Source organism: Bacillus rossius, assembly GCF_032445375.1.
Source record: "Bacillus rossius redtenbacheri isolate Brsri chromosome 4 unlocalized genomic scaffold, Brsri_v3 Brsri_v3_scf4_2, whole genome shotgun sequence".
Lineage (NCBI taxonomy): Eukaryota > Metazoa > Arthropoda > Insecta > Phasmatodea > Bacillidae > Bacillus > Bacillus rossius.
In genome coordinates, this window is record NW_026962011.1 from 21,637,921 (window position 1) to 21,662,744 (window position 24,824).

A 24,824-nucleotide genomic window follows, 5' to 3' on the forward strand; every position below is an offset into this window, starting at 1 on the left:
ATAAAGCTAATAAAAAGACAGAACTTTGTTAAGAATTTGTGCCACTACAAGAGGTGAATGGGAAAACCATTTTGGAAACTATAATTTTCCTCTAACATTGCAATTTGGATTGAAATAAACTTTGTCATGGATACAATGGCTGTGCTGCAACTACTGGTCACGTAGGTGGTTTTTATTTACTGCCGATTACCCTAACTTTTCACGGAAATGTGACAAGCTGTCCTGGGTGTCTAGGATGCAGCGTACCTGGATTGGGTTCACCCCAAGCATAGGTGTTTTTAGTATTAGTTTTTAAGTTGTAACTCGCAAAGCCTCAATGGAAGGCGAAGATGTAAACATATCACTTATAAAATGAAATATGAAAATTATGGTAAAAACTAGCATAACTTGCACGTGAATCTAACAACAATTTTCGCTATTATGAAGGTAGAAGTTAAAACTTCCTAGCAAAGAACAAAAATAACATGTAATTCGGATATTCATCATATCTGTAGAAGTGTATTTATTTCTTACTTGGCATATTTTTTTCAAAATTATATTCAATAATATATGATTCTAGGATTTCTTATGAATTCAAGAGGAAGGGCCGATATATCACCCATCTCCCCCCACCCTTGCGTACGCTATCACGAGGGATCCTTTCAGCCAAGCGCTCGTAAGCAGCAGCAGTGCCGCGGAGATCTGAGAGGTTACCCGTTCTTGACGTCGTGGATGGCCTGCTCGGCCGTGTCGTAGTTGTTGGCCTCCATGGTGCGGTACATGTTGGACAGCTCCACCTGGCGCCGGAAGTACATGTCGACCGCTGAGCCCTTCACCGTGGCACACGTCAGGTTCTCCATGGTGTTCCGCAGCTGCAACCATGCCACACACCCAGGGGCGTAGCCAGGGGGGGGAGGGTTTAAGGGGTTCAAACCCCCCCCTTAGCACCAAATCTTTAATTTATTTCTTATTCATCACTCAAACAAATTTCATATTAAAATTAATAAAAATGTTACCATTACAATATTTTAATTTAAGTACCGAAAACTGATAAATTAGCACTAATTTACAACTTAAAATCTAAATTTTCCCGGGGGAGGACCCCCGGACCCCCTGCTTTAGTACGGGGGGGGGGGGGGGGCATGCTTCTTAACACCCCCCATACATAAATCCTGGCTACGCCACTGCATCACCTCACCAGTGATTTTTTCTCTAGTTTGGGAAGACTCTATAAGTGCGTCTTAGATCGAAGTCTATACCGTACACCTAATCACGCAAGGTTTTAGCCATGCCGGAGGAGAAGCATGCGTCATGTGCTACGAGGAGACTGACCAGCCACTGCAGCAATTGATGCCATGACTAACTCCCCTATCTTAAGCTCTAGACTAGAACTAGTTAAGTTGGGCCCAGGTAAAAACTGCAGATACACAGGGAAAACCCTGGACTTATTCATGCGAAGTGCAATAAGTTGTCATGCATTAAGCAAGCAGGCTGAGTAGTGGACAAAGAAGAATGGTCCAGGAAGAAGAGTTGATCGGGGCAGAAAAGGGGCAGGTATTTGGCCACTGCTGTCCGCTTTTGGTTTGGGCAGTACTGGATTTATTTGGGGGTTATTTTCTTGTTTCAACCCAGCTGCCAGTCAGCTTGAATGTAATACTTAGAAAGGGAAGAGTACATTTAAGTACTATCTCACCAGTGACAAACCCCGGCCACCATGTGTGTATCTCCCTAGGGTGAGGGAACAGCTTCTTTCTTATTGAAATGGACCATTACAGGCATAGTGTTTATACTTCTCACACTTCTTTTATGTAGGTAATTATGTTCATTCACTTTATAATTACACATTTATGTATGAGTTTGTTTAAACTAATCAGAATTTCAATCATACTCTTTAAATTTTAATTTATGTTAAATTCCTTGTGAAAATATACATGAAAAGAGACTATAAAAATGTTTTTATATAAATAAATTAAGAACTGAAACTACAAATGAAGAATGAACCAAAAAAGTTTTCATTAAAATAAATAGAATGTTTTTAAGTCCAGAGGAAACTATTAGTACATATATGTCAAGGGCTGTGAAGAGAAACTAAAGGCCCGGGGGCAAAACATTTTGTCGGGCCCCCTCCCTACCACCTTATTATTTAATGTAAAACTTTTAAATATCCACAATTTAAAAAAATTCTAAAGACTGTAAATGTTACTGTATCCATAACTGTAAATTTGATCTGCTTGCATTACATAATGCTATTAACATATTCTATAACAATTTGGTAACGCCCCCCCCCCCCCCTCCCACCCCCCCTCACTTGCCCTTGTATACGTCAGAGTTGACCTAAGTAAGTAATAGAGCAGGATGTGTTCATCACTCGAGGAAAGCAACAACCTTTCACTTCAACTATTTTCTGGACTGAAACAATAAGATATCTCCAGATCAACAGCTGTGAAAGACAATGTTACATTTCTGCAGCTGTTGGTTGAATGATTTAAGATGGACGGTTTTCTGCGCTGAGAATCCAATATCATCTTCTCGGTGGGTTGCACACAAGCCATGTAGTGCTTGAAGTTAGGTCGAGTCATCTACTACTTGTTTGTTGGCAAGTTGGAAGAAATGAGTGAGGTGGATATGGAATGTTCACATTCCATCAGTGGAACAGCATGGATTAAACTCAAGAGTCTGGTCGACAAAGAGGTCATTAAGAACAACGAAAGGTGATGAGATACTAACGGAAAATTGACGGAATGAAATTGATGAGAAAACCCAACAGCTCACGGCAAAGTCCACCATGTTTCTCACTTGCGGAAATACGGGTTTGACTTTACCAGGAAGGCTGGAGGCGAGTGATAAGATGACTCGACCGCTGTGGCTCCTGCGGTGACCGACTGCGAAGTACCGATGTTACACGGCAGATGAACTACGATCATGCCACCCAGAGCCCTGCGCGGGCTGGGCACAAGTCTGGTCCGACCAGGCCACGCTTCGGGCTGTAGAAATCTGTGTCGGGCAGACATTGCCCAAGCCTCCTGGCACACCTCAGTCTTTAAAACATTAATTAATATTTTTTTGCTTATGAAGAAAAATGATAAATGGTCACCGCCATCTTACAAGCACATTTTAGAAAACAACAATTAGTCCGAAATAGCTAATCATGATCAATCACACAAAAAATGTGTCAAGATTACAAGTAGTGTGATGTTATTATGAATTTATTTTCAGCGATCTTACTTTTTTAAGTGATTGTGATGTGTAACATCTAACCTTGGTAATGAGCATATTAACGTGTTCTCATGTTGCAAATAAAGTTAGAATACAAAACACGGACACAAAATTTAACTTAGAATTCTTTAAAATAATGCTGGGCGTGAAATATATATGAAAATTGTGTTCTGAACTGCTGGGACAACTACGCCGACTACTAATCATTTGTTTTGTAAAGCAAAATTTTAAACTATGTAATGAAACAGCTCCAATAAAAGCAAAAAAGACTTGAAAAAATTATAAACTTCTGCTTTGGATCTGATTTTCGACAAGGAATTTCATTAAAATACTGCCAATGCTGTTAATATTCATTAAACCGTTAATATATAAAGTTTTCCTTTGACTTTGTTAGTTTGGGTTCGCGCCATCCGCCAAAGATGACAGCACCATGGTTACACATTTCCGTTCCATGTGACTTCTGTCGCACTCACGAAATTACTCCTACCAAGTGCCGTATACTGAGAGCTAAGATGTTATACTCGTACATCAAAAATGAGACGAAGTAAACATCTCACTGCACTGGCAGTGATCATATTGAACTCGAGAGGTGGATGCGAGGTTTCTCACCCTGGCATCGTTGATACCGGTCAACTTGGTCTTGGGCCGCTCCAGCACCAGGAACGCGGCCAGGTTGGCAGTGTACGAGGCGACTATGATCATGGCGAAGCCCGCCCACACCATTCCCAGCACGCGAGCCGAGAAGCTGCGAGGAGTGCCTGCAAGCACACATTCCTGGTCGGCCCACGCCGAGCATGTGCCTCTCACGTGAACAGTCTGGTTTCATAGGGATCTCACAGAAATTCTTTTCACGAATCATCTGTTTTCAACAGCTAATTTTTCTTACCCTTCAGAAATAATTATGTTGCGTATAAAGCTTATATCACGACGATAAGATTAAAAAAACAATTCAACGAGACAAAAACTTATTAAAGCTTTTTCTATGCCAAAACCATAGCGTAAGCTGACTGGAGAACACAAAGTACACGCTAAACAGTTCAAGACTACTAATATAGTGAGCAGCTCCTGTTTGCTCTCAGTTACAGATAGTTCACAGAAGAAACTACTTGAGGAATGGTTTTGCTGTGGTGTTAGATAACATGCGCAATTTGATGGTGGTATTTATAATTTAGGTTTCCTCATAAGTGGAAACTAAGCTGCTTCTTGTTTGTAAACATAGGAAATAAGCTAAACTCAGGTACGATTGTTAACCATATGTGAAAGAGACGTGAACGTCAAGTTTGCAGAGCAAACTGAAATGATGCTTAAAAGAAGCAGAAATTATTTTTGTTTTAATAAGTAGGTACATAAGTGGTGGTAAATTGGGTGAGTACCTTCCTTTTACCTCGAGAATCATGGAACTACTATATTTCTAACACTCGTGTGTACTGATTTTAAAACTAAGTCTAGTTTCATGAGTTGGTGGGAATGGCTGAACATTTTGGGATGAGGTGTTTCCACAACGTACTAGGTAGCTAACATTTGGATCTGACCAGTTTTCTCCCCTCTAATATAGCCTAAATACTTCGTTTTGACGAGCATTAATTTACATCCCGAGTATGCGAATCAGCAACTGAGAAATGATGCTTTGACGTCTGAGTTGGAGGTGTACTTACTTCCGGTTGAATCTAATGGAGTGTAGAACGACAGGCAGTCTCAAAAATATCTGTAGATGGCGTTTAATAGTGGGGATAAGAAGTGAACTGAACCCAGTATATGTTTCAACGTACAATATGGTATTTCAGTTACCCTGGAACTGGAAATTCTTGAACGTATTGAGTATATTAATACTAGTCGACCCGTGCGGAATACCGCAGTGCGCACCAAATCGTTTTGTGTGGCATTCCATTCTTTAAGAATTTGGGAGAAATGACATTTTGAAGAAGAATAAAAAAAATTAAACGGGTGTTGGTAAAAAAAAGACATGTAATTGAACACATCAGTACAAATAGCTGTAACTTTTTTTTTTTTGGTAGAAGTATTATATTCAAATATACCAATAATATACGTGTTTACGAATTGTCTTTAAATACAACCTAGCAGATATTATTATTCCTAATGCTGAAACTTCTGAAGAGTGTTTCAAGATATAGGTTGCAGACTGGCTTATGGCCTTCCTACTGCCCAGTAACCTTGGCGCTGTCAGAAGAAAAGGGACTGTGGCACTCCGTAGGTACAAACTGACTCCGATGGAGACGTGGATTCCAGCGTGGACGAGTGAGTGCTTGCGGGCAGAGCCTACCTTCCCCGATGCCACTGTTGAGAAGCACGCCCCAGGCGAACCAGATGGCGCTGGACAGGTTGAGCGCGTCCTCCTCTGTGCCGTCCGTGTTGGCTAGCTTGAAGCGGCCAAAAGGTGAGAAGCGGTCCAGCAGGTACAGCACGAGCGCCACTACGTGCACCGACACCATCACCAGGATCCACAGAGTGTTGCTGAACGGCTGCAGGAAGGAGACCAGCGTGGACGAGCGAGACGGCTGCAAACACCCCGCCGAGTGAGTGCTCGCTCCACGGCAGCCAACTCTTCACTATACGCATCATTAATAAATATGCTACTGGAAGACCTTAAGGAGCGATTACATGGGTAGAGTAAACGAGGTAGCTACTAGGGCACGTAATAAAATTAACACTACTATCCTCGTGTGGACAGTTAGAACAGTACTTGAGAGAGTACTAAAGCTAGTAGTTGGAAGAGTTGAGTGAGAAAACATGTGGATAGTAGCTCGTCCACTCTCCTTCCCCCACCACAGCATTTTTCACTATACGGCTCACCAGCATGCGAACTTTACCTGTGTGAACCGGTGCAAGTAGAAAAAAAAATCTCGTAAGTACTATCACTTAGGATTAATTTAAAGTCGATGGGAAGTTGATGCATTCATTAAGGTGGTGCTCGGATAACTTTTGATTAAATCAAAGACTGTCTTTAAAAGCTTGACAATCACTTTGAAATTCGTGTTAATGCAAGGGTTAGTTTTAAAATAAGTGTTTATTTCCTTTGCAAGGGTTAGTAATGTTTCGTTTGTTTTTGAGTGCTAGCTTTGTATGTAAGTCTCACGCCCCTGTTTGGATGATGTCATATACTTTTCTGAGTGGTGTGTATAAGTACTTGGACCCAGTTTGTACAAAGAAATGAAATCATGGAATGCAATAGGAATGTAACAAATGTTGTGGAATACTTTGTTCAGGGGCGTAGCCAGGGGGGGGGGGGGGTTAGGGGTTCTAACCCCCCCCCCCCCCCCCTTTAGCTCCAATTATTTTTTTCTTAACTGAAAGCAGGTTAGCTGAAAGCCTGGGTGTCTAACTGCTATCACCGGCGTTGACTGGGCTTCCAAAAGTGTAATGATTGCTGTGTGTGTATAGAATTGAGATGATTTGGTGTCATGTAACTCTTCAAGCTAAAGCTAATTGTTTCCAGGAATAGATCAGTTCTGCCGAAACCCAACCCATTTTTTTTTGTATTGTCAAGCTTCGAGCATGATTTATGATTTTGAGTGGACGTAAACAAGGCACTTGGATTGATAAAAATATCTTTAATTAATTTCTTACTTCATCACTGAAACAATTTTTGTATTAAAAAATTAATACAATATTTAAAGTTAAGTACCGTAAACTGCTAAAATAGCACTATTTTACACCTTAAAATTCAATTTTTTTCCGGGGGTGGACCCCCAGACCCCTCGCTTTATTAGGGGGGGGGGGGGGAACCATGCTTCTTAACCTCCCCCCCCCCCCCCCCAATACACGAATCATGGCTACGTCACTGACTTTGTTACATAAATGAGTGTAGACAGGTGTGACATCAGCCAGAACCCTTCCTGAATTTGTATTTGTGCAACCATGATATGTCACCCAGCCTGGTAAGCTACGCTAGGCTGAGCGCACCACGACATGCTCATTCGTGTGATTGGTCCTCGGAGAGTCTGGAGATAGAAAACAACACAATAACATTGCATATGATCAGATTCACATCCAGGCTTGAACCACGAGACTCTTTTTTGATGGCGTGAATACGTACATTACATAAATCTAGAGTTTCAATACTTAGGTATAAGTTTTTCTCTCGGTAATAAACCATGAAACAGGAGAGTTAAGATGGGGGATAGAGGACGTAACATAATGAGGCAGTCATTGGCAATGGCCACATGGGCGTAGCCACAATTTGTTGGCGAGGCCAAATGAAGTTATACAAGAAAAATATTTTGATAGGCCTGTTTTTGGTAATCTGAGAGGAGTGGTATGGAATGTCACCCCCCCTCTCAAACTTTATCAGAAAAGCGCTGGTCTGATGTTCCTCCCCCAGAAAAGTTTTAAAAAGTTGATGCTTTGGTACGTATTTTTTGCTATATGATGACCGTCAAGTAAGTACATATTTTTTTGCTATATGATGACTTTCACGTGTTTTTTCTTTAGTCAAAACATGACATTTTTAAATAAAACGAAACTTATACACGGTAGATCCTTACATGTACTATTCCTTAGAATTGTGTCTTAATGCGTGTTCAAAGAGAAGGATAATACTCTATAATTTTTCATATTCAGAGGATATGAATTGAGCTGGTTAATTAGTTTCTTTAGATAAAGGGGGGGGAGGGGGGATGGCACGACCTTGCCCATTCCTGACCGCGCCTTTGAACAGCTGTAATATATAAGTTGCACCTTTTTCTCCAGGATGGTGATGCCTTGATACTTGAATGGCTTGCTGAACTCGATGAACTCAGCCCTCTCCGGGTTGATAGTGAGTGGCGCCACAATCATGTTAGCTCTGTCGTTTACCAGCTCGCCAATCAACCCCGTCCACTCTTTCTTGCCACCCACTGTAACAACACATGAGTGCTGCATTTTTTATGTGCAACATCTTAGCTCTCAGTATACGGCATTTGGTGGAGGTAATTATGTGAATGGAATGGAAGTCAAGGGACAGAAAAGTATAACAACCACGGTGCTGCCATCTCTGGCGGATGTCTTGAACCAAAGTTCTTAAACCCAAAGGGAAATTTTATAGTATTAACTGTTTAATGACTTTTAACAAGATAGGCAGTTTTTTTAATAAAATTACTTGTCGAAAATCAAGTCCAAAGCTGGAGTTTGGAATCTTTTCAAGTCTTTTACACCTTTACCAGTCTTTTCATTAAATATTTTAAAATTTTGGTTTGTTAATCAAATGATTCAATAGTTAATGTAACTGCTCTGGCAGCTAATTCTAGTGGCAGGTGGGGAAACTACGTGTGATTAGCGTTCAGATATGTCAATGAAAACACATTTTGCGTATATTTATCATGCTCAGCATTATTTTAAAGGATTTTGCATTAAATTTTGTGTCTGTGTTTCGTATTATAAATGTATTTGCAACGTCAGAACACATGAATTTGCTCATTACTGAGGTTAGATGTTACACATCACTGACGAGTACTGAAAGCTAACCTTTTTTTTTTTTTATCTGATATGATTTTACGTCTAGCCGTTTTGCACAGAGGTTTAATGTGATAGGACCTCCAAGATTTAGCGTGCTCCGAACCACTGGGATGTGATGTCGGTGTGTCGGGGTCAAACCCACGACCCTTGCCACATGAGCGCAATGCCTTAGCGATAACGGCCACCGAGCACAGCTAATGTTTCAGAAGAGTGAGGATCCTCCTTCACTAATGCAGGTTTATCCAGAGGATCACTTAATATAAAAACTGAATTTAGTTGGAAACTAGTCATGAAAGGCTATCCAAATTCTTTCGAAGCCGAAACACAACCTATTGTACCAAAAATATATTTTTTTTTCCGTGGAAATTTTTTGTGTTTACAGATTCTTCGCTATCTATTTCTAAGTAATTTTTGTAACTTGTGCATGTTAAGTTGAATGTCAGTTAACTTGATCACTACCTACTTTCATTGCATATTTACTCGAGGAAGCACCACAACCAGAGGTTTTACACAAGAGGTTTTAAAAGGGAAGGGAGGAGATATTTTTCCCACCATAATCCTAAAAATATCAATTATTCCCACCACCAAAAGGAAATAATTTTAAAGAATTTCAAAGCAATCAGTAGGCAAGTATGATCTATCCCCCTCACCGAAACGAAATTCTAAATTCGCTCATGACTATAAGCTGCTGTAAAGCCACCTGTAAGAATGCAAGCAACTTGACCTTTCAGGAAAGGCTGCATCAGCGATTCTGTAAGGTACTTGGCAACTATTCGGAAGCTCAAAACTGACGGGCATCCTTTAACATGCACTTTTAAAAGATCCTTGATCCTTTAGGCTTAAGAAGGTATTCGAAATCAATGAATTCGTGGCTTAAGGGGCCCGCCTATTCATGGGTATAATTGTGTTAGTGAGATGGAATGATAAGTACTACGCTTGCTGGTGCTTCTGGCATGGTATCGTCTCTAAGCTCAAGGCTGTTGACCGGCAATTTTCTCATCGTGATTGGGCAACTATTATATTCGAGCGGTGACCACAACAATTTTGGGCGTAAAAATGAAGATAAAGGTACAATGTATTGGTACCGGATGTTTCATGCCTAAAATTTATCCTAAAACACTAGTTAAGCCTAAAACTACAGTTTAAAAAATATGGTAACAGGACTACCCATTCATCCTCAGTGTATTCTTTTATGAATTTCGTAAGCATACCCCACTCGTAAATCTTGAGCAGATTTTATATAGCGTGGTTTCCTACAAAGCTCTGCACACCATAACCGACACCAGTCATCTCTGGATACGGTGCTGGTCTGTTGAACACGGCCCGTATTTTGGCATATTTGCATGCAATAAGCAGAAAACTTTAAAATAAACATAGTTTTGACGTTTCTGTTTATCAACCTCGTTTAATAGTCATGATTTTGCTGCTTAAGTGGGCTCCCTCAGTGAGGGGCTTCTTAAATTTAGGCAGAGGAGATACCCCTCCCCTCCAAGACTCTATGCCATGGTCAATTACAACAAAATCAAATTCCAGGAGACAATTTGTATAGTGTAAGGTATTTCTAAAAACATCAACAAACAAACCCATGTTTCTCTCTGATTTGAACCCACTTAGGTTTGTGATTTAAAATTAATAACACGACAATTATCAACATCTGATTCATAGCTATAGATATTTCAATAAACTAATTTACAAGTTAAATTTTATGTAATCTTGTTTTATTTCAACATATTTAATAGCGAGTTTTAATTTTTTGGCTAATGCCTAAATGCAATGGTTGCCACTGCCGTAGCATGACTGAGTGCTTGCAAATTGAAACTATCCGTCGAATAAACACACATTTTGTAAACAAGCAGTTGAAGTTGGAGCTTCAAAACATTATTCAGCATGGTAAATATTGCGTGTTTCAACATTATTTTGAGTATTTAGAGATGTAATCTTATCAGCGAAAACAAACATCTGTTTCCATTCTGTGTAAAAGCTGTCTTTTGAAGCAAGAAAATATTATATAAATCTAAGTCATCAGCAATCAACTTTGATATAATCTGCATATGACACATATTATGCTTGTATTATACAGTTTGAAAATAAGATTACCAGAACAATGTAGTTGTGACACATGCTCATCTGCGTAATAAATTTTCCAACGTGATATGGCTCCTATGGCTATTATCAGAGCTCTTCTAGAAAACCCTACACGTTAAATGTTTTATGATACGTAATTGCAGTTTTATTAAAGTTAATTTAGGTGTTTTTTGGAAATATTAATTTTCTGTGAGTTAATATTGTTAAGAATATCTGTTTTTTTTTTTTTTCTCTGCAATGAGTAAAGAAAGGTCTGTTTTATGTCTGCATTTCAAAAGTAACAATGATAAGAATTCAATGCCAGTAGTGAAATGAAATAACTTTTAAAATAGTTCTCTTTAAGAAAAAGGAGGTTGGTTTCTTACCAGAGCTGTTCTTGATGATGTAGTTGCCAAACTGGCCATCAGGCGACAGCGCCAGGCTGTAGGTAATGTTGATGGTGTGTGCTAACTCCTTCAGCAAGTCGATGCAGAACCCTCTGCAGCAGAACATGCTGTAGTCTGCGTCAGAGAAAACACAACCCCCAAGCACAATTACGTCATCCTCCGGCAAAACTTCGGGCAAGTTCAGCATAAATTCTAACTTGCAAGCACAATATATATTGTTACGAATGTGAGCAAGGCCGGGACACGTGCAGGTGCAGAGCTGGCTGGCGACTGCCGTAATATGATATGTGCCGCACGCGCCTGGAAGATAACAAGGATTGTCGCTCTCCCCCCTCCCTTCCACCACTCTCCGCGCGGCGCCCTGCCTTTGACACGTAACTGACACCGGACAGCTGGGAGCTGCGCGAGCCGCTGACACGTGTTTTCGAGAGATTTCTGCCGTCGGGGACGGCTCGGAGTGACGCGACAGGCCCCGGCCGCTCTCGTGAATTCTGGAATTGCGCCGGGGCCTATATATATGCCCGAGGACGTCAGGGCAGGAGTGAGTTCGGAGTGTTCAGCCCGGGCGATAGTGCCGCGGGTGCGGCAGAGTGACGAAGTCCTTGGACGAAGGTTCCAGGACAGGGAGTGAGTGAGTGGAGTCAGGAGTTTTCCCGCGGCGGAGTTTCCGGGCGATAGTCCCGCGGGTGCGGCAGAGTGACGAAGTCCTTGGACGAAGGTTCCAGGGCAGGAAGTGAGTGAGTTCAATGGAGTCGGGAGTTTTCCCACGGCGGAGTTTCCGGGCGATAGAGTCGCGGGCGCGGCGGAGTCCAGAGCGAAATTGCGAGCGAGGCGTCGAGCGGATCCTCGGCGAAGGGGAAGTGCGTCGGCGGCGGCGGAGTGTGGCGAGAGTCCCGCGGCGGAGACCCACGAGGGGTGCTGCTGCGAGAGTTGCGCCAGAGGTGAGGCCCAGTGAGGTGTGTGGAACGAGTGACTGGGGAATAGACCTTTCTTTAAGTGTAATTAATTATTTGCCATTTTAGAAGATTTTTGTAAGTGACATAAGTAGTGGCAATAAATAAAACTGTGTGTGTGATAAAAATCTTTAATTGGGCTATCCTTTACGAACCCGCAGTAAATCGTAACAATATGCTCATGTGTAGAGACCCGGAAATTCACAGATTCTTTTGGTCAAAAGGTAGACTGCAAACATTTATACAATTACAGTGCTTTGATGATTGCATTACAATGCTCTCGTCACTCTCCTCTACGGCTGTGAGCCAGTTAACCACCAGCCAGCAGTGGATTGGCCGACTCACAACGAGCCACTCGAAACAAAGAGAGGTTCCACAGAATGAATCAGTCAATAGGCGAGCAAATATGGGTTGAGAATACACATGTTTGTAAATTTTAGACTGACACCAAATGAATCTGTGAAATTTCCGGGTTTCTAGTTATCTGAGACATTGTAACAGCGCTCACAAGTAATTGTTTCCAGGGACGAGCATCTTACGAAGATATCTTTCGAGGAAGGAGACGCCCCTGCGACAGGAAGCACTAGGCTTCCCGAAGAACACCTTGAGTTACAGTTGGGTCAGAGCTGGGGGCTTCACTTGGATACTGATTCAGAGCTTGTCACGCCAGGCTGGAAAAAATAAACCTGTGTTCGTGTTGGACTTGGAAAACTTCACCCTGTGTGGGAACCTTAAAAGAATAGTTTTAGTGTGACTTTTTTTGTGGAGATCAAAATAAATTGTGTACCAATTTTAATATTCTCCTTAGGAAGCGATGCATCAAGATTAATTCTGGGTCATGGACATACTTTGTGTTTCATAAATACTTTGCTTGCTGCATTAAGTAACTACTTAATTCATAGATGCAATGTGCCTACTGCCTGGATGACTGTGAGGGTAATATTTTACACATTCAATTTTTTTTTAATTTACACCAAAAAGATACATAAGGCAAGAAAAATAACCCACCAATATGATAAGCTGTTAACAATGCACACCGCCTCCTTCGTACTATAAAGAATCAATTAGCGGTTGAACTCATTGGCGAATTGGCGTATAATTTAGACTGTACAAATTATGCACAGAAAATAGTGAAGAAAATCTGAAGGAGTGTTTGAAAATGGAATGATGTTTAGTGAATGTGCTACAATGAGCAGACTGGACTTATAGCCTAGATAACAGTGGCTCCAACACTTTTGAGTGTGAGTCTGCTGCGTCTTCAGAAAAAAAAAAGTTTCCATCGCGAAAACAAAAATACGAAGCAGTAGTAGTGTACTGCATAAGACTGTTTTCCTATGTAAAATGGCCTCACATAGAAGTTAGAGGCTACGCTGAAAAATATAAGCCTGAAAAGCATAAATACGACTGATTACATATGGAGGATTTCGGAAGACGCAAAATTACAACCAAGTACAGTATAAGCCAAATAAAAGTAGGATATATGAATGCCCTTGATTCTCAGTTAATTAGAAACATACAATTTAAAACATTATAAACAGAATTTTTAAACAGAATTACAGTAGCAATGTGTCGTTCATTAACGATTCATTCTTAAATCGTACCTCCTGCGGCAGTAAAGCCCGGTCCCCACCCCACCAGTACTATTCCCCGGCTGGCGGAAAGCATTCTCCAACCAGACTGCACGAATCAGAGAAGACATCAAGTGCAGTGTGTGTGTGTTTGCCTTTAATTCTTCTTTTAAATTCTTAAGTTAATCCATACTGTTAATTGTGTTTCCTAAGGTCAAAATAGTAGATGGATACATACAGAGCGGCTGTAGCAGAAGCTCACGCCATTTGGAACTTACAGTCCCGTAGTACAGTGGCAAGTGACAATATTGAATCTGAATTGGGAAGGGAACTGGTTTACCAAATACAACAAGATGGAACTACACCTATGATGCTCTTGTAGTACTCAACACAATTTTGTAAACAAAAAGACCTGCTCTTCATAGAGTTATGACTCAGATGAACTTACAGGCTTTCAATTATCAAGATGTGGTTATAATGAAGAAGTATGTGAAAGTTAATATCTGTATATATTATATTTTATATATCTCATCTAAAATCTACTTAATCTAAGTAATTTTACATTATATTATTATTTAGCAAATTCATTTACTTTACCTACTGGGTTATAGTCAATCTTGAAATTAATTTTTTATATTGTGTCTATGCAAATATAGAAAATGAGAGCAATTAAACTACTACCTATGTATTCTGGGTAAAGTTTTTTAAGAATTAACAAGCCAGGGCTATCTGTTTTTGAAACGTTTTGAATACAACAAAATAAAAAATGTGCTATACTGCAGTGATTCAGTAATATAGGAGCAGAAAACTCGGCAAGAAGCCGACAACAAGGGCCGGAACCCACCGTCGCCCGTGGAGTTGAAGAGCGGGCAGGGGATCTCCTCCTGGCTGCAGTTCTCGCCGCTGTTGTGGATCTGGCGCACGTACACGAAGGGCTTCTCCTCGATGGTGAGCACCTTGAGGTGCGTCGGGATGATGATGCCCTCCGGCTTGGACCTAGGCCGGCCGGGCCACACGATCCCCGCCTCGTCCAGGCGCATGCGCATGCGGCTCTGCTCCTGCAACGACGCCTGCTTGTCACCACACCAGGGCTCGAAACAATGCTCCTGGTTCGGGCGGCAGGAGGGACAACCGCCCGCAGCCCAGCACCTGCCCTTTTCATGTCTACTATCATTTTTCTATCGTTTTCTCTACAAAAAAATCACGAACATTCATGGGAAAAAGGAAGAATTTATTTGGTATTAGCATATAAAATAAAAAGTTGGTCAATACCCTTTCGATTTGTATTAAAAAAAAAAACATAAGATTTTATTGTTTACTATAATGACGCTAGTTCACCGGAATTGGATCATTGTAATTAATAAAATAACCTGAGTATAATTTACTAAGAAAGAATATCCAATTGTCTTAAGATAAGTCATAAGTTATCCAAACCGAATTTCAGTTAGAGGTTGCCTTAAAAATGTGGTTTTAAAGAGTTAATTTTTATAATTATCTGGTGGAAAGCCTTAAACCCACTTTTTTCTGAGTGTTATTCAATTATTTCCCCTCCAGGCCTCACGTTAGGACCCTCTCCAAATTATTAGATAAATGACCAAGGACCACCACTGGTGATGGAGTGCAGGATTATCTCACATACCTTATTACGGTCATCTTCAAGAATGGCCATGAAAACCTAGTATCTAGATTTGAAAAAAGTTATAACTTGACCCTAGCACTTGAATCTGCAGCTCAACGCTGGCTTACTGTTTTGACAGTTGGTAATGGGTCATTAAAAAGTTATGTAAAGAACACCGACGGCAAAACAAGTAACAACAAAGGCCTTATGAACACATGTCTGGAAATGATTCGTTTGTGTAGACGGGCAACTGCGTGGTCATGATAGCGATATCACTGTGTGCAGGACAATATGGTGCAAGATGTCTATGTATTCACACGTATAACTGCACATTCCACTTGTAACACATGTGAAGGGAGTGGTGGTAGTGTATGTTGAGCAAATTCCGGTTGTAGACGTCTGTATATACTTAAGTCTAAAGTGTTGATCGAAATGGACCTAAGTTCTATGAGCAAGAAGTATAAAAGTACTCTAATATAAATTATGTAATGAAGCTTTTCCACAGTTTTAATAAAAATGTATTTGATGCTATACACTGATTTATTTTTCACTTAGAGAAAACTCTTTTGTGATTATCTTCTGCTATGACAAAAGTAATTAAACCTACCATAACTAAAGTCTCTCTAAGTTATTTATAATATGCAAATTGTTTTAGATATTAATATTAACAAGCAATTTATTGTTGTGTCCAAGTGATTGAGCCTTGCTCCTCCTGCTCCGTGACCGTACCAGCTGAAACCTTACAAAATACAATAACGCTGAACGTGTTGCGGTGGTGAGGCATTATCGTCACTGTATACAAGATATCTCTCCGGATACCAACACAGACCTCAAAAGCCTAAGGTTTTATAAAACATTTAATTTGTAGGGAACTTCCGATCGCATCGCGAATCTGAACTCTTTTGAAAAGTGAGTGCCAAAAGTAAATTCATGCAAGTAGGGCTGAAGATCATTGCTAGATTTATAATTACAATAGCTCAGTCAGAGCTAGGCTAAGTAATAGTCCTCTTGTACTAGAACAAAGAATTTTGCATGGGTTATCAATATACATAACACTAATATGTTGAATGTTCAAGTAGACTTGATGACTTCGATTCAAATGAAGTGAAATGTGGTTGCTAATAGCTTGAAAGTAAAGTTCTTCCCTTACTTTAGTAACAGTCGTTCCAACAGAAAGACATTAAAGAATTCCAACTTATTTTTGACTGAGATAAATATGAAACCATGGTTCAAATTATATCATAATTATTTTAATATTGGTTACAGGTCTGTATGAATTTAACTGTATGCACCATTACATCATGGATCACTCATTATTAGTCTACCAGTGCTGAGAGAGCCATTTTTATTCTAAGCTCTGGCACACCAGAAAGTTCTTCGAAAGCGATCTCATGGTAATAGTGCGGTGAACAATGAGCATTCTACCTCTCATTATGCATTCTGCTGGCTGACCTATAATGAGAAAACCATTCCTCGTGCCGTTAGCTGCTCTACTTAGGACCAAGCCCAACACATCCGCACCGACACTCCCACAAAGGGTAAACCAAAGTAAGTAACTGTAATATGACTCACTGGCAGATCCAAGGAGGGGACTTATTGACTGAATGTTCTTTGGCCTCCTCATAATGCAATTAAGACTGGACAAAAGTACATTAAAAATAAAGTAGGATTCTGAACTTGAGCCTGCCCCTCCTTTTCATGAGCTTCTAGATTAGTCACTGATATATTTAAATACGTGTGTGTTTTGGTCTCACACTGTCATATTAGCTAATGATTGACATTCGAGAACTGTTTTAGATTCTTCCTTATTCCTCCAATTTTTTTTACGGATAATACAGCCGATTTTACACTGATAGGTAATGCCATGGTTTCAGTTAAAGTGGAAGAAGAGGTATATCAATAATCTAGGAGGAAGAAATTGTTATCAAAAGTAATAATAAGACGTAATTAAATATAAATTGAGAGCGAAAAATAATATTGGCTCATATTCATTGAGGTATAGTTTTTTAAGGAATTAAAAAAATACTGATAAATTATAAAGACCTTACTTTTTTGATGGGAAAGAAGGATAATAGACTTTTTATTCAGCTGTTGCATGTTTACTGAACATCTTCTGTGTGTGCAAATCATGTAAACCTCAAGTAAACATCATGAAAAACCATCAAACCTTACAGGTGTGCACTGGTAATACAAAGTTACTCACACTGTTGTAATAGTACTGTCCCACGGACACCAAGCGGCCCTCCTGCACATTCACGATGTCGTACTCTGCGTAGATCCGGTCGCCGTTGTCGTCGAAGGCCACCTTCCCGGTCGTGCCGTTCAACAGCACTTGCTTCTTTATGTACCTGTGGACGCAGCGTCAGTCGCCGACACAACCTCCCGTGCTTGCAATAGCTTACCAACAACACTGTCTACTGTCTCCAGCTGTACTTTTACAAAAGATTCCTTTGGAAACCAGTTGCCAAGAAACAGGGGCGCAACAACAGGGGGGGGGGGGGAAGGGTATTTTGCCCCCCCTCTGAAACCTTGAAGTGGGGGCAAACAGGGGCAAAGAAAGTGCTGTGTAATCAATTTTTAGATAGTAAAACTGCTTAAATAGCACCATTTTCCACCTTGAAATACAAATTTTCCCGGGGGAGGACCCCCGGACCCCCCGCTTCAATAGGGGGGATTGATGATTCTTTATAAAAAGGTATATTGCCCCCCCCCCCCCCCCTTTGGAAATTTAGTTGTTGCGCCCCTGCCAACAAATATTTTGTAATACTACAAGAAAGATACTGTAACTTTGTACAACACGTGGCTGAAGTTATTTCTGTATAATTATATGTAATACGTTTTTCGAGATAATAATGAGTATTTCTTACGAAAATTGGTACGTAATTTTATATTTCAATTGATGTTTCATTCAAGGACAATAATTTTTAACCATGGCAAAAGATAATATTCAATAATTGGAAATTACTTTGTTGTAGCATGCTTAATATGTGCGCAGTTTATTCTGGAAAGCTATTCAGTGAATAGTTTACAAAAAACTTTATCTATTGGAGGTATGTACTGGGAAAACACAAGGCATAATTTCCCTGGCAAGAACCCAGTATTAATGCGAATACATGTAAGCATAGAAATTTACAAATATCAGTAATTTTACAAAATATTTCTGCTCCATTTACAAAAAAAAATTAAACAGTGTAGTGTTCCAGTCTGATAGAGAGCAGCATGAATGGGGAAGAGTAACAAACATGTCCCACTGGCATCCACTTTGTTAGAAACACTCGCCTCCATATGGGAACTCCACAGACTGGCCTCCTCTGTGCACTGTGATCCATTATGTAATAATTATTTGAAGACATCCTTGGGCAATAACAATTAATAATTCTGTGTAGTTCAATCTGGAATATATGTATGCAATATTCACGTGAAGTGTTCAATCATTAGGGTCAAAATACTCCACACAATGCTTACAAGGGGAAGGGGCGGGGGAAATTGCAATTGTGATTTGTGAGGTATAACAGTGGACAAGCGTCGAAACTATTACCAAAAAGAACATAGCTCATTCTCACGATGTTCACTCTCGCCTGTCACAAAGAAATAAAGCGGGACCGCTGATAAGCACGCTAGAAAACTGAACTAAGTTTCTTAAAATTTTCTCCCGTAAAATTGCATAATAATGCACAAACAAGCTAGGCAACATCACATCAACCCCATTAAAAATTATAATATACAAAACTCCACTTATAAGCGTTCCTCTGGCAAGTGTGAGAAGGCGTGAAGCCAGACTTGTCACCTGGCAGAAATTAAGTGGGCCATATTCGGTACAGGTACCTTATTTCTGAAACCCAACATAAGAGGGACAGAGCGGGAGTTGCTACTAGCTGAATGAAGTACAAGGTCTCGGGAGGAGAGAAGCTGCAGCTCACTCGAAAAGTATCTTGCCAGTCTCCCAGATGGTGCCCGAGTTGTTGCAGTCGTTGGGAGCTTCCGTGATGCTCTCTGTCTCGTTCATAGCCTTCAGAGCAGATGCCAGGATATATCTGCAACATCAGACATCTGCTATAGCCTGCTACATCGATCGATAACCAAAGGGCGCTTTCATTACTTTCATTTCAGTGTCCTTTATTTGAGGCTTTACGTTTTCCTGCTGTCTCCAGTTTTTATGGGGAGTTAGAAATTTCTGCGGAATTAAACACAGATTAAATTAAAACTTGTCCTCTTTGGTTACTGTTAGTAAATAAACACAAGAGTACTTTTTACATCAAATTTTAAACTATATAATGAAAAGGCTCCGATGAACTCAAAAAAGACTTGAAATAATACTAAACCCTGGCTTTAATCCTGATTTTCAACAAAAAATTTTGATTAAAATATTGGCTATCTTGTTTAAATTCATTAAACAGGTAATACTATAAAGTTTTCCTTTGTCTTTGCGAACTTTGTTTTGCACCATCCAGCACAGATGGAAGCACCGTGGTTACACATTTCTGTTCCATGCAACTTCCAATCCATTCACGAAATAACTCCTTCCAAATACTGTACACTGAACAAGGGTGCCTATGCCATCGGCCTGGAATGATTGGGGGGGGGGGGGGGGGGGTGTTTGCTCACCTCCTAGCGCTCAGGAAAAGGAAAAAATATATAGTGTAGTCAGGTGTTTTTCTTTCAAGAAAATTATTTAAAAGTCGATATTACCTAAAAGTGGTTCAACACTAAAATATTTTTATACATATGTAATTACAAATCGTGATTCGTCTTCCAAAACATTCAAAATACAGTACTCTATACCCCCAAGTCTAGCTCCCCTCCCCCTTAAAAACTATCAAGGTTGGTGCCCTTGACACTGAGAGCTAAGATGTTACTCGTCAAAAACTGTAAACTCAACGGGGTGTCCTCACATGCTGTCCTGGATGTGCGCCGTCTCGTCGGTGGCGTTGACCAGCTTGAGGCCCAGGGTGCCCTCCGGCACGTTGTCGGCGTCCAGCGCCTGCTCCGTCACGATCCACACGTTGCTCCTGCCCGTCATGTTGAGCAGGCCGGCGTCGCGGAAGATCACCTGCGAGTCCGTCTTGCTGCGCACGCAAGCACGATTTAAAAAAAAAAAAAAAAACAATGAGCGAGCGTACAGCAGGTCATGCACTACACAGAAGAAAATAACTAATTCCTTTGGAAACCAGTTATTAAGAAATATATTATAACACATGGCTATGGCTAAGGTTATTTTTGCATATACTTTGTTGAGATAATAGTGTATCTCTACCGAAAATTGTAGCATAATTTTAACATTTAAATTGATGTTTCATTCAAGCACAATATTTTTTTAAACCATGGGAAAGATAATTGAAAGTAGTATAGTTTGGCCGGTCCGGGCACTGGGTCCTGGGTGTGGAGCTAGTGGAGCCGACCGCCATCTTGGATTGTGACGTCACGGCGGCCATCTTGGATGCCGTGACCTTGAATTTGATCTTCAAAACTTTTCAAAATAAGCCAAAATTTTCCAAAATTTACCCAAAATGCCTCAAAATTCTCCAAAATTTCCATTTTTTTGGAAAACATTTCGTCAAAAATCTCAAAAAAATTCCACAATTCAAAAATTAGGATTTCGAAAAACATCAAAAGTCGTTTTGCCTTATAAAGAACTCCAAATCCTAAAAACGGCTTAAGCATCCATGTCTAAAGCCTCCTATAAGCCATTTCTAGGAATAAGGATACCATGACCGCCATCTTTGATTATGTGGTCAATGTTGCAATTTCCGTTACGTCCGCCATCTTGAAAATCCGTAATTTTTATTTTATAAAATCGGGAAAAAATTTAAAATTCATAAAAAATTTAAAATAAAAACGAAAAAAAATATTAAAAAAAAACAGATTCTGCTAGCTTGTGAAATTCTCATGCTGTACAAAGTTAGAGTTCTAGTACAAGACAGAATTTTTGTATTTTTTCGTTTTAATTTTAAAGTTTTGATTAATTTTTATCTGTAATTTTATGATATCATAGAAAACTTGTGGAGGTTTTCTCCGTGTGCTTCCAAATATTCTTGTCAATATTATTTTGGTTTTCTCCGTGTGATCCTGATTATTCTTGTCAATATTATGGTGGTTTTCTCCGTGTGCTTCCGATTATTCTTGACAATATTATGGTGGTTTTCTCCGTGTGATCCTGATTATTCTTGTCAATATTATGGCGGTTTTCTCCGTGTACTCCTGATTAAACTTAACAATTTTTTCATGGTTTTCTCCAAGTTATTCCGATTATTCCTGGCTAGAAATCTGATTGATTTCTCCAAGTGCTTCTGGTTACAGATGAGAAATAGATCTCTGCATTAAGGATTTTTTTACTTAATGAGTCATACCTTTTTACCCTGTGTTGAAATTAAATTTTAAATTTCTGCTCCTAAATCAGAACTGACAATATTTTTATAAGGTGGATTTAAAAAAAAATATACCATGAGACATCTGTGAAACACTATCACGAAGGACGAACTTCCTTCTCCTTGGTGTCTAGCGAAGCCATCCTTCTTTAGAGATCGTTAGTGAGCATCCTGCATCCCACATAAAGGAACTAAATAATATTTACCCATAAGCAACAAGTGGTGTCAAATGTCGACAATAAACGACACTACTTTAAACAGTTCATTTTGCATGAGATAAATTAACTCTCACCACTGAATGGATATATTGTAGTCAGTTAGAGTCATGTAATCTCGTAGCCACGTAGCCTCGTGTCCTGGAAGCGTCGTAGTCCTGTAGCCTCGCAGTCTCGTAACCTTGTGTTCTGGAAGCTGTGGAGCTGTTGGAGCTATGGAGATTTGGAGCATTTGGAGCTGTTGGAGCTATTGGCACATTTGGAGCTATTGGATCTTTGGAACAATTTAGAGCTGTTGGAGCTGTTGGAGCTATGAACATTTAGAGTATTTGGAGCATTTGGAGCCGTTGGAAAATTTGGAGCATTTGGAGCTGTTGGAGCATTTGGAGAATTTGGAGCTATTGGAGCATTTGGAGCTGTTGAAGCATTGAAGCTTTTGAAGCATTTGGAGCTGTTGGAGCATTGAAGCTTTGGGGCATTTGGAGCTGTTGGAGCTTTTGGAGCTGATGGAGCTTTTGAGCATTTGAAGCATTTTGAGCTGATGGAGCTTTTGAGCATTTGGAACATTTAGAGCTGATGTGGCATTTGGAGCATTTAGATCTGATGTATCATTTGGAGCTGTTGGAGCTTTTGAGCATTTGGAGCGGTTGGAGCTGATGGAGTCAATGACTGATGGAGCCAATGACTATTGGAGCCAATGACTTATGGAACTAAAAACTGATGGATTCATAGACTGACAGAGACATTATATACTAACTTAAAATTGACGATCGCATCATACCGAGTTGAATGTTTGTTAAATGAGCTCTCGTAGAGTAGAATGTGCTTCCTTTTGATTGACGGAGCGTACAAAATGTGCTTCCTTTTTGATGATTGTGCTGCCTTTTTATGATGGTGCTTCTAAAATGAGCTGCCTTTTTGTAGATGGTGCTTCCAAAAGGTGCTGACTTTTTTTATGGTGCTTCCAAAATGTGCTGCCTTTTTCGTTGAATGTGCTTCTATTTTTAATGTTGTTTTGACTCTAGTATTATAATAAATGGTTCTTGATTTGACTAGCATATTATTCCATCCGGTGCAAGTATATAAGCGAGTCCTAGACAGCAGGTCGCTCAATTTGTTACTGACGTCGACGGTGTAAGGATCACCTAGTTTGTTTCTTCTGGTGCATAAGTCGTGTCAATTACCTGTTCTTGAGACCTCGATAGCATCTTTATCGTCTTTAACGTCGAACTTGATGGAGTTTGTTCCATCGACTACAGGAACCATGACGTCAGCGACGACGATGGTGGAGCAGACCCCGTTGGCAACGTCGACGACAACACTGGAGGAGACTTCAACAGTCGAGATACCACCAGCAGAAGAGACTTTAATGCCGGTAGTGCTGGCTGTACAGGAAACCTCGACGAACGCTGTTTCGACCTCGGTGGAGACTTCAATGAATGGCGAATCGACAACAACTAACGAACATCGATGTCGTTACTGCGACAAGATTTTCTCAAACATCAGCAATGCTCGTCGACACGAGAAGAGAGAATGTGCTAAGAATCCTCCTCGCAACATGTTTGGTTGTGAGAAATGTCATAAGCAGTTTTCCAGAAAAGATAATATGAAAACGCACTTGAAGACATGTAAAGGAGCTGCTGTGTGGCAGAAAGTAAATGTTTCTATACAACAACGTTGCATTGATGTTCATAAGAGTATGCCTGGAAATGGTACAACTGTGGCAATGCCAGTATCTGGATCAGGTCTGAAAGGCTCGTCTTCATCACCACGGTATCCTTGCAGCTACTGTGATACGTCGTACGCATTTTCCCATGATGCACGAAGACATGAGCGGAGAAAATACAAGAAGAATCCTTCTCGCATGACGTTTCGCTGTGATGAGTGCCTTAAATGGTTTACTCGAAACAGGGGCGTAGCCAGGGGGGGGTTTTAGGGGTTCGAACCCCCCCCTTAGCACCAAATCTTTAATTAATTTCTTATTCATCACTCAAACAAAATTTCATATTAAAATTAATAAAATTTTTACCATTACAATATTTAAATTTAAGTACCGAAAACTGCTAAAATAGCACTATTTTACACCTTAAAATCCAAATTTTCCCGGGGGAGGACCCCCGGACCCCCCGCTTTAATACGGGGGGAAGGGGGGGGGCAGGCTTCTTAACACCCCCCATACGCTAATCCTGGCTACGCCACTGACTCGAAATGACCGTTTGCGACATCTTGCGAAAAAATGTAAAGGTAAAGTCTGTGCGCCTACTGCTGAACTACCTGCAGACATTTCGACTCCTCGCTTTATATCGGAGACACGTAAGCGTACAAGCAAGAAAACCGATGTGCAGCAACCGATTGCTATGACGTCTGAACATGAAAATAAACCTAAGACTGTGTTCGGATCATTACAAGTGAACGATAATGGCTTCTACTTGGCGCAGTCTGCATTTCGTGGAACATTGAAAGACTACTATTATCTAAATACGTTTAGTGAGTCGAAAGACATTTGTAATTTTCTTGACGATATCAGACAGAACATAATCAATCAGATTACTGATGACGTAGCAACAAACGGACCTTGGAAATATAACTTGTGGTTGGACTGTATACGTATATGGAAAGCCATATCCTTTCGATGAAAAAGTGAAGAAGTGTGCATTCAAGACAACGGCTGCAGTAATTTACAGTTCTGACGATGTGAAGCAAACTATTAAACACGGTATCCAGAAACTCTGTCAAGAAGAGGAGGACAATGTCAGCAAAGGTTCTGGGTGTTCTCTGTCTAGTATAAACCGATTGGAGCTAAGAATTAGTCATTTCACGCCTATGCAGGGCTAAATATTTATAAGATTGCTGGCTTTCACGATTGTTCCTGTAGTAGAATAGAAATTATGTAATAAATATTATGTTTGTGATAGAACTTGCGGTGTTTTATTTCTCGAACCTGACACTTTTCTGGTATTTTAATTAAAAATTTTTTGTGTCGGCCAG

The 24,824-nt window shown here is 40.2% G+C and overlaps 1 protein-coding gene across 1 annotated transcript in view; it reads right to left on the reverse strand.

Moving 5' to 3' along the window:
- Positions 1-24,824, reverse strand: part of LOC134542345 (glutamate [NMDA] receptor subunit 1) — an 88,683-nt gene that overhangs the window by 7,493 nt on the left and 56,366 nt on the right. Inside the window, exons 7-15 of the mRNA XM_063386511.1 lie at positions 20,149-20,322; positions 19,177-19,290; positions 17,460-17,604; positions 14,483-14,696; positions 11,097-11,231; positions 7,891-8,048; positions 5,477-5,711; positions 3,805-3,953; positions 694-851 (exon numbers count right to left, since the gene is read on the reverse strand). Coding sequence (XP_063242581.1) covers positions 694-851; positions 3,805-3,953; positions 5,477-5,711; positions 7,891-8,048; positions 11,097-11,231; positions 14,483-14,696; positions 17,460-17,604; positions 19,177-19,290; positions 20,149-20,322 — 1,482 coding nt within the window. The remainder of the gene's footprint in view (positions 1-693; positions 852-3,804; positions 3,954-5,476; positions 5,712-7,890; positions 8,049-11,096; positions 11,232-14,482; positions 14,697-17,459; positions 17,605-19,176; positions 19,291-20,148; positions 20,323-24,824) is intronic.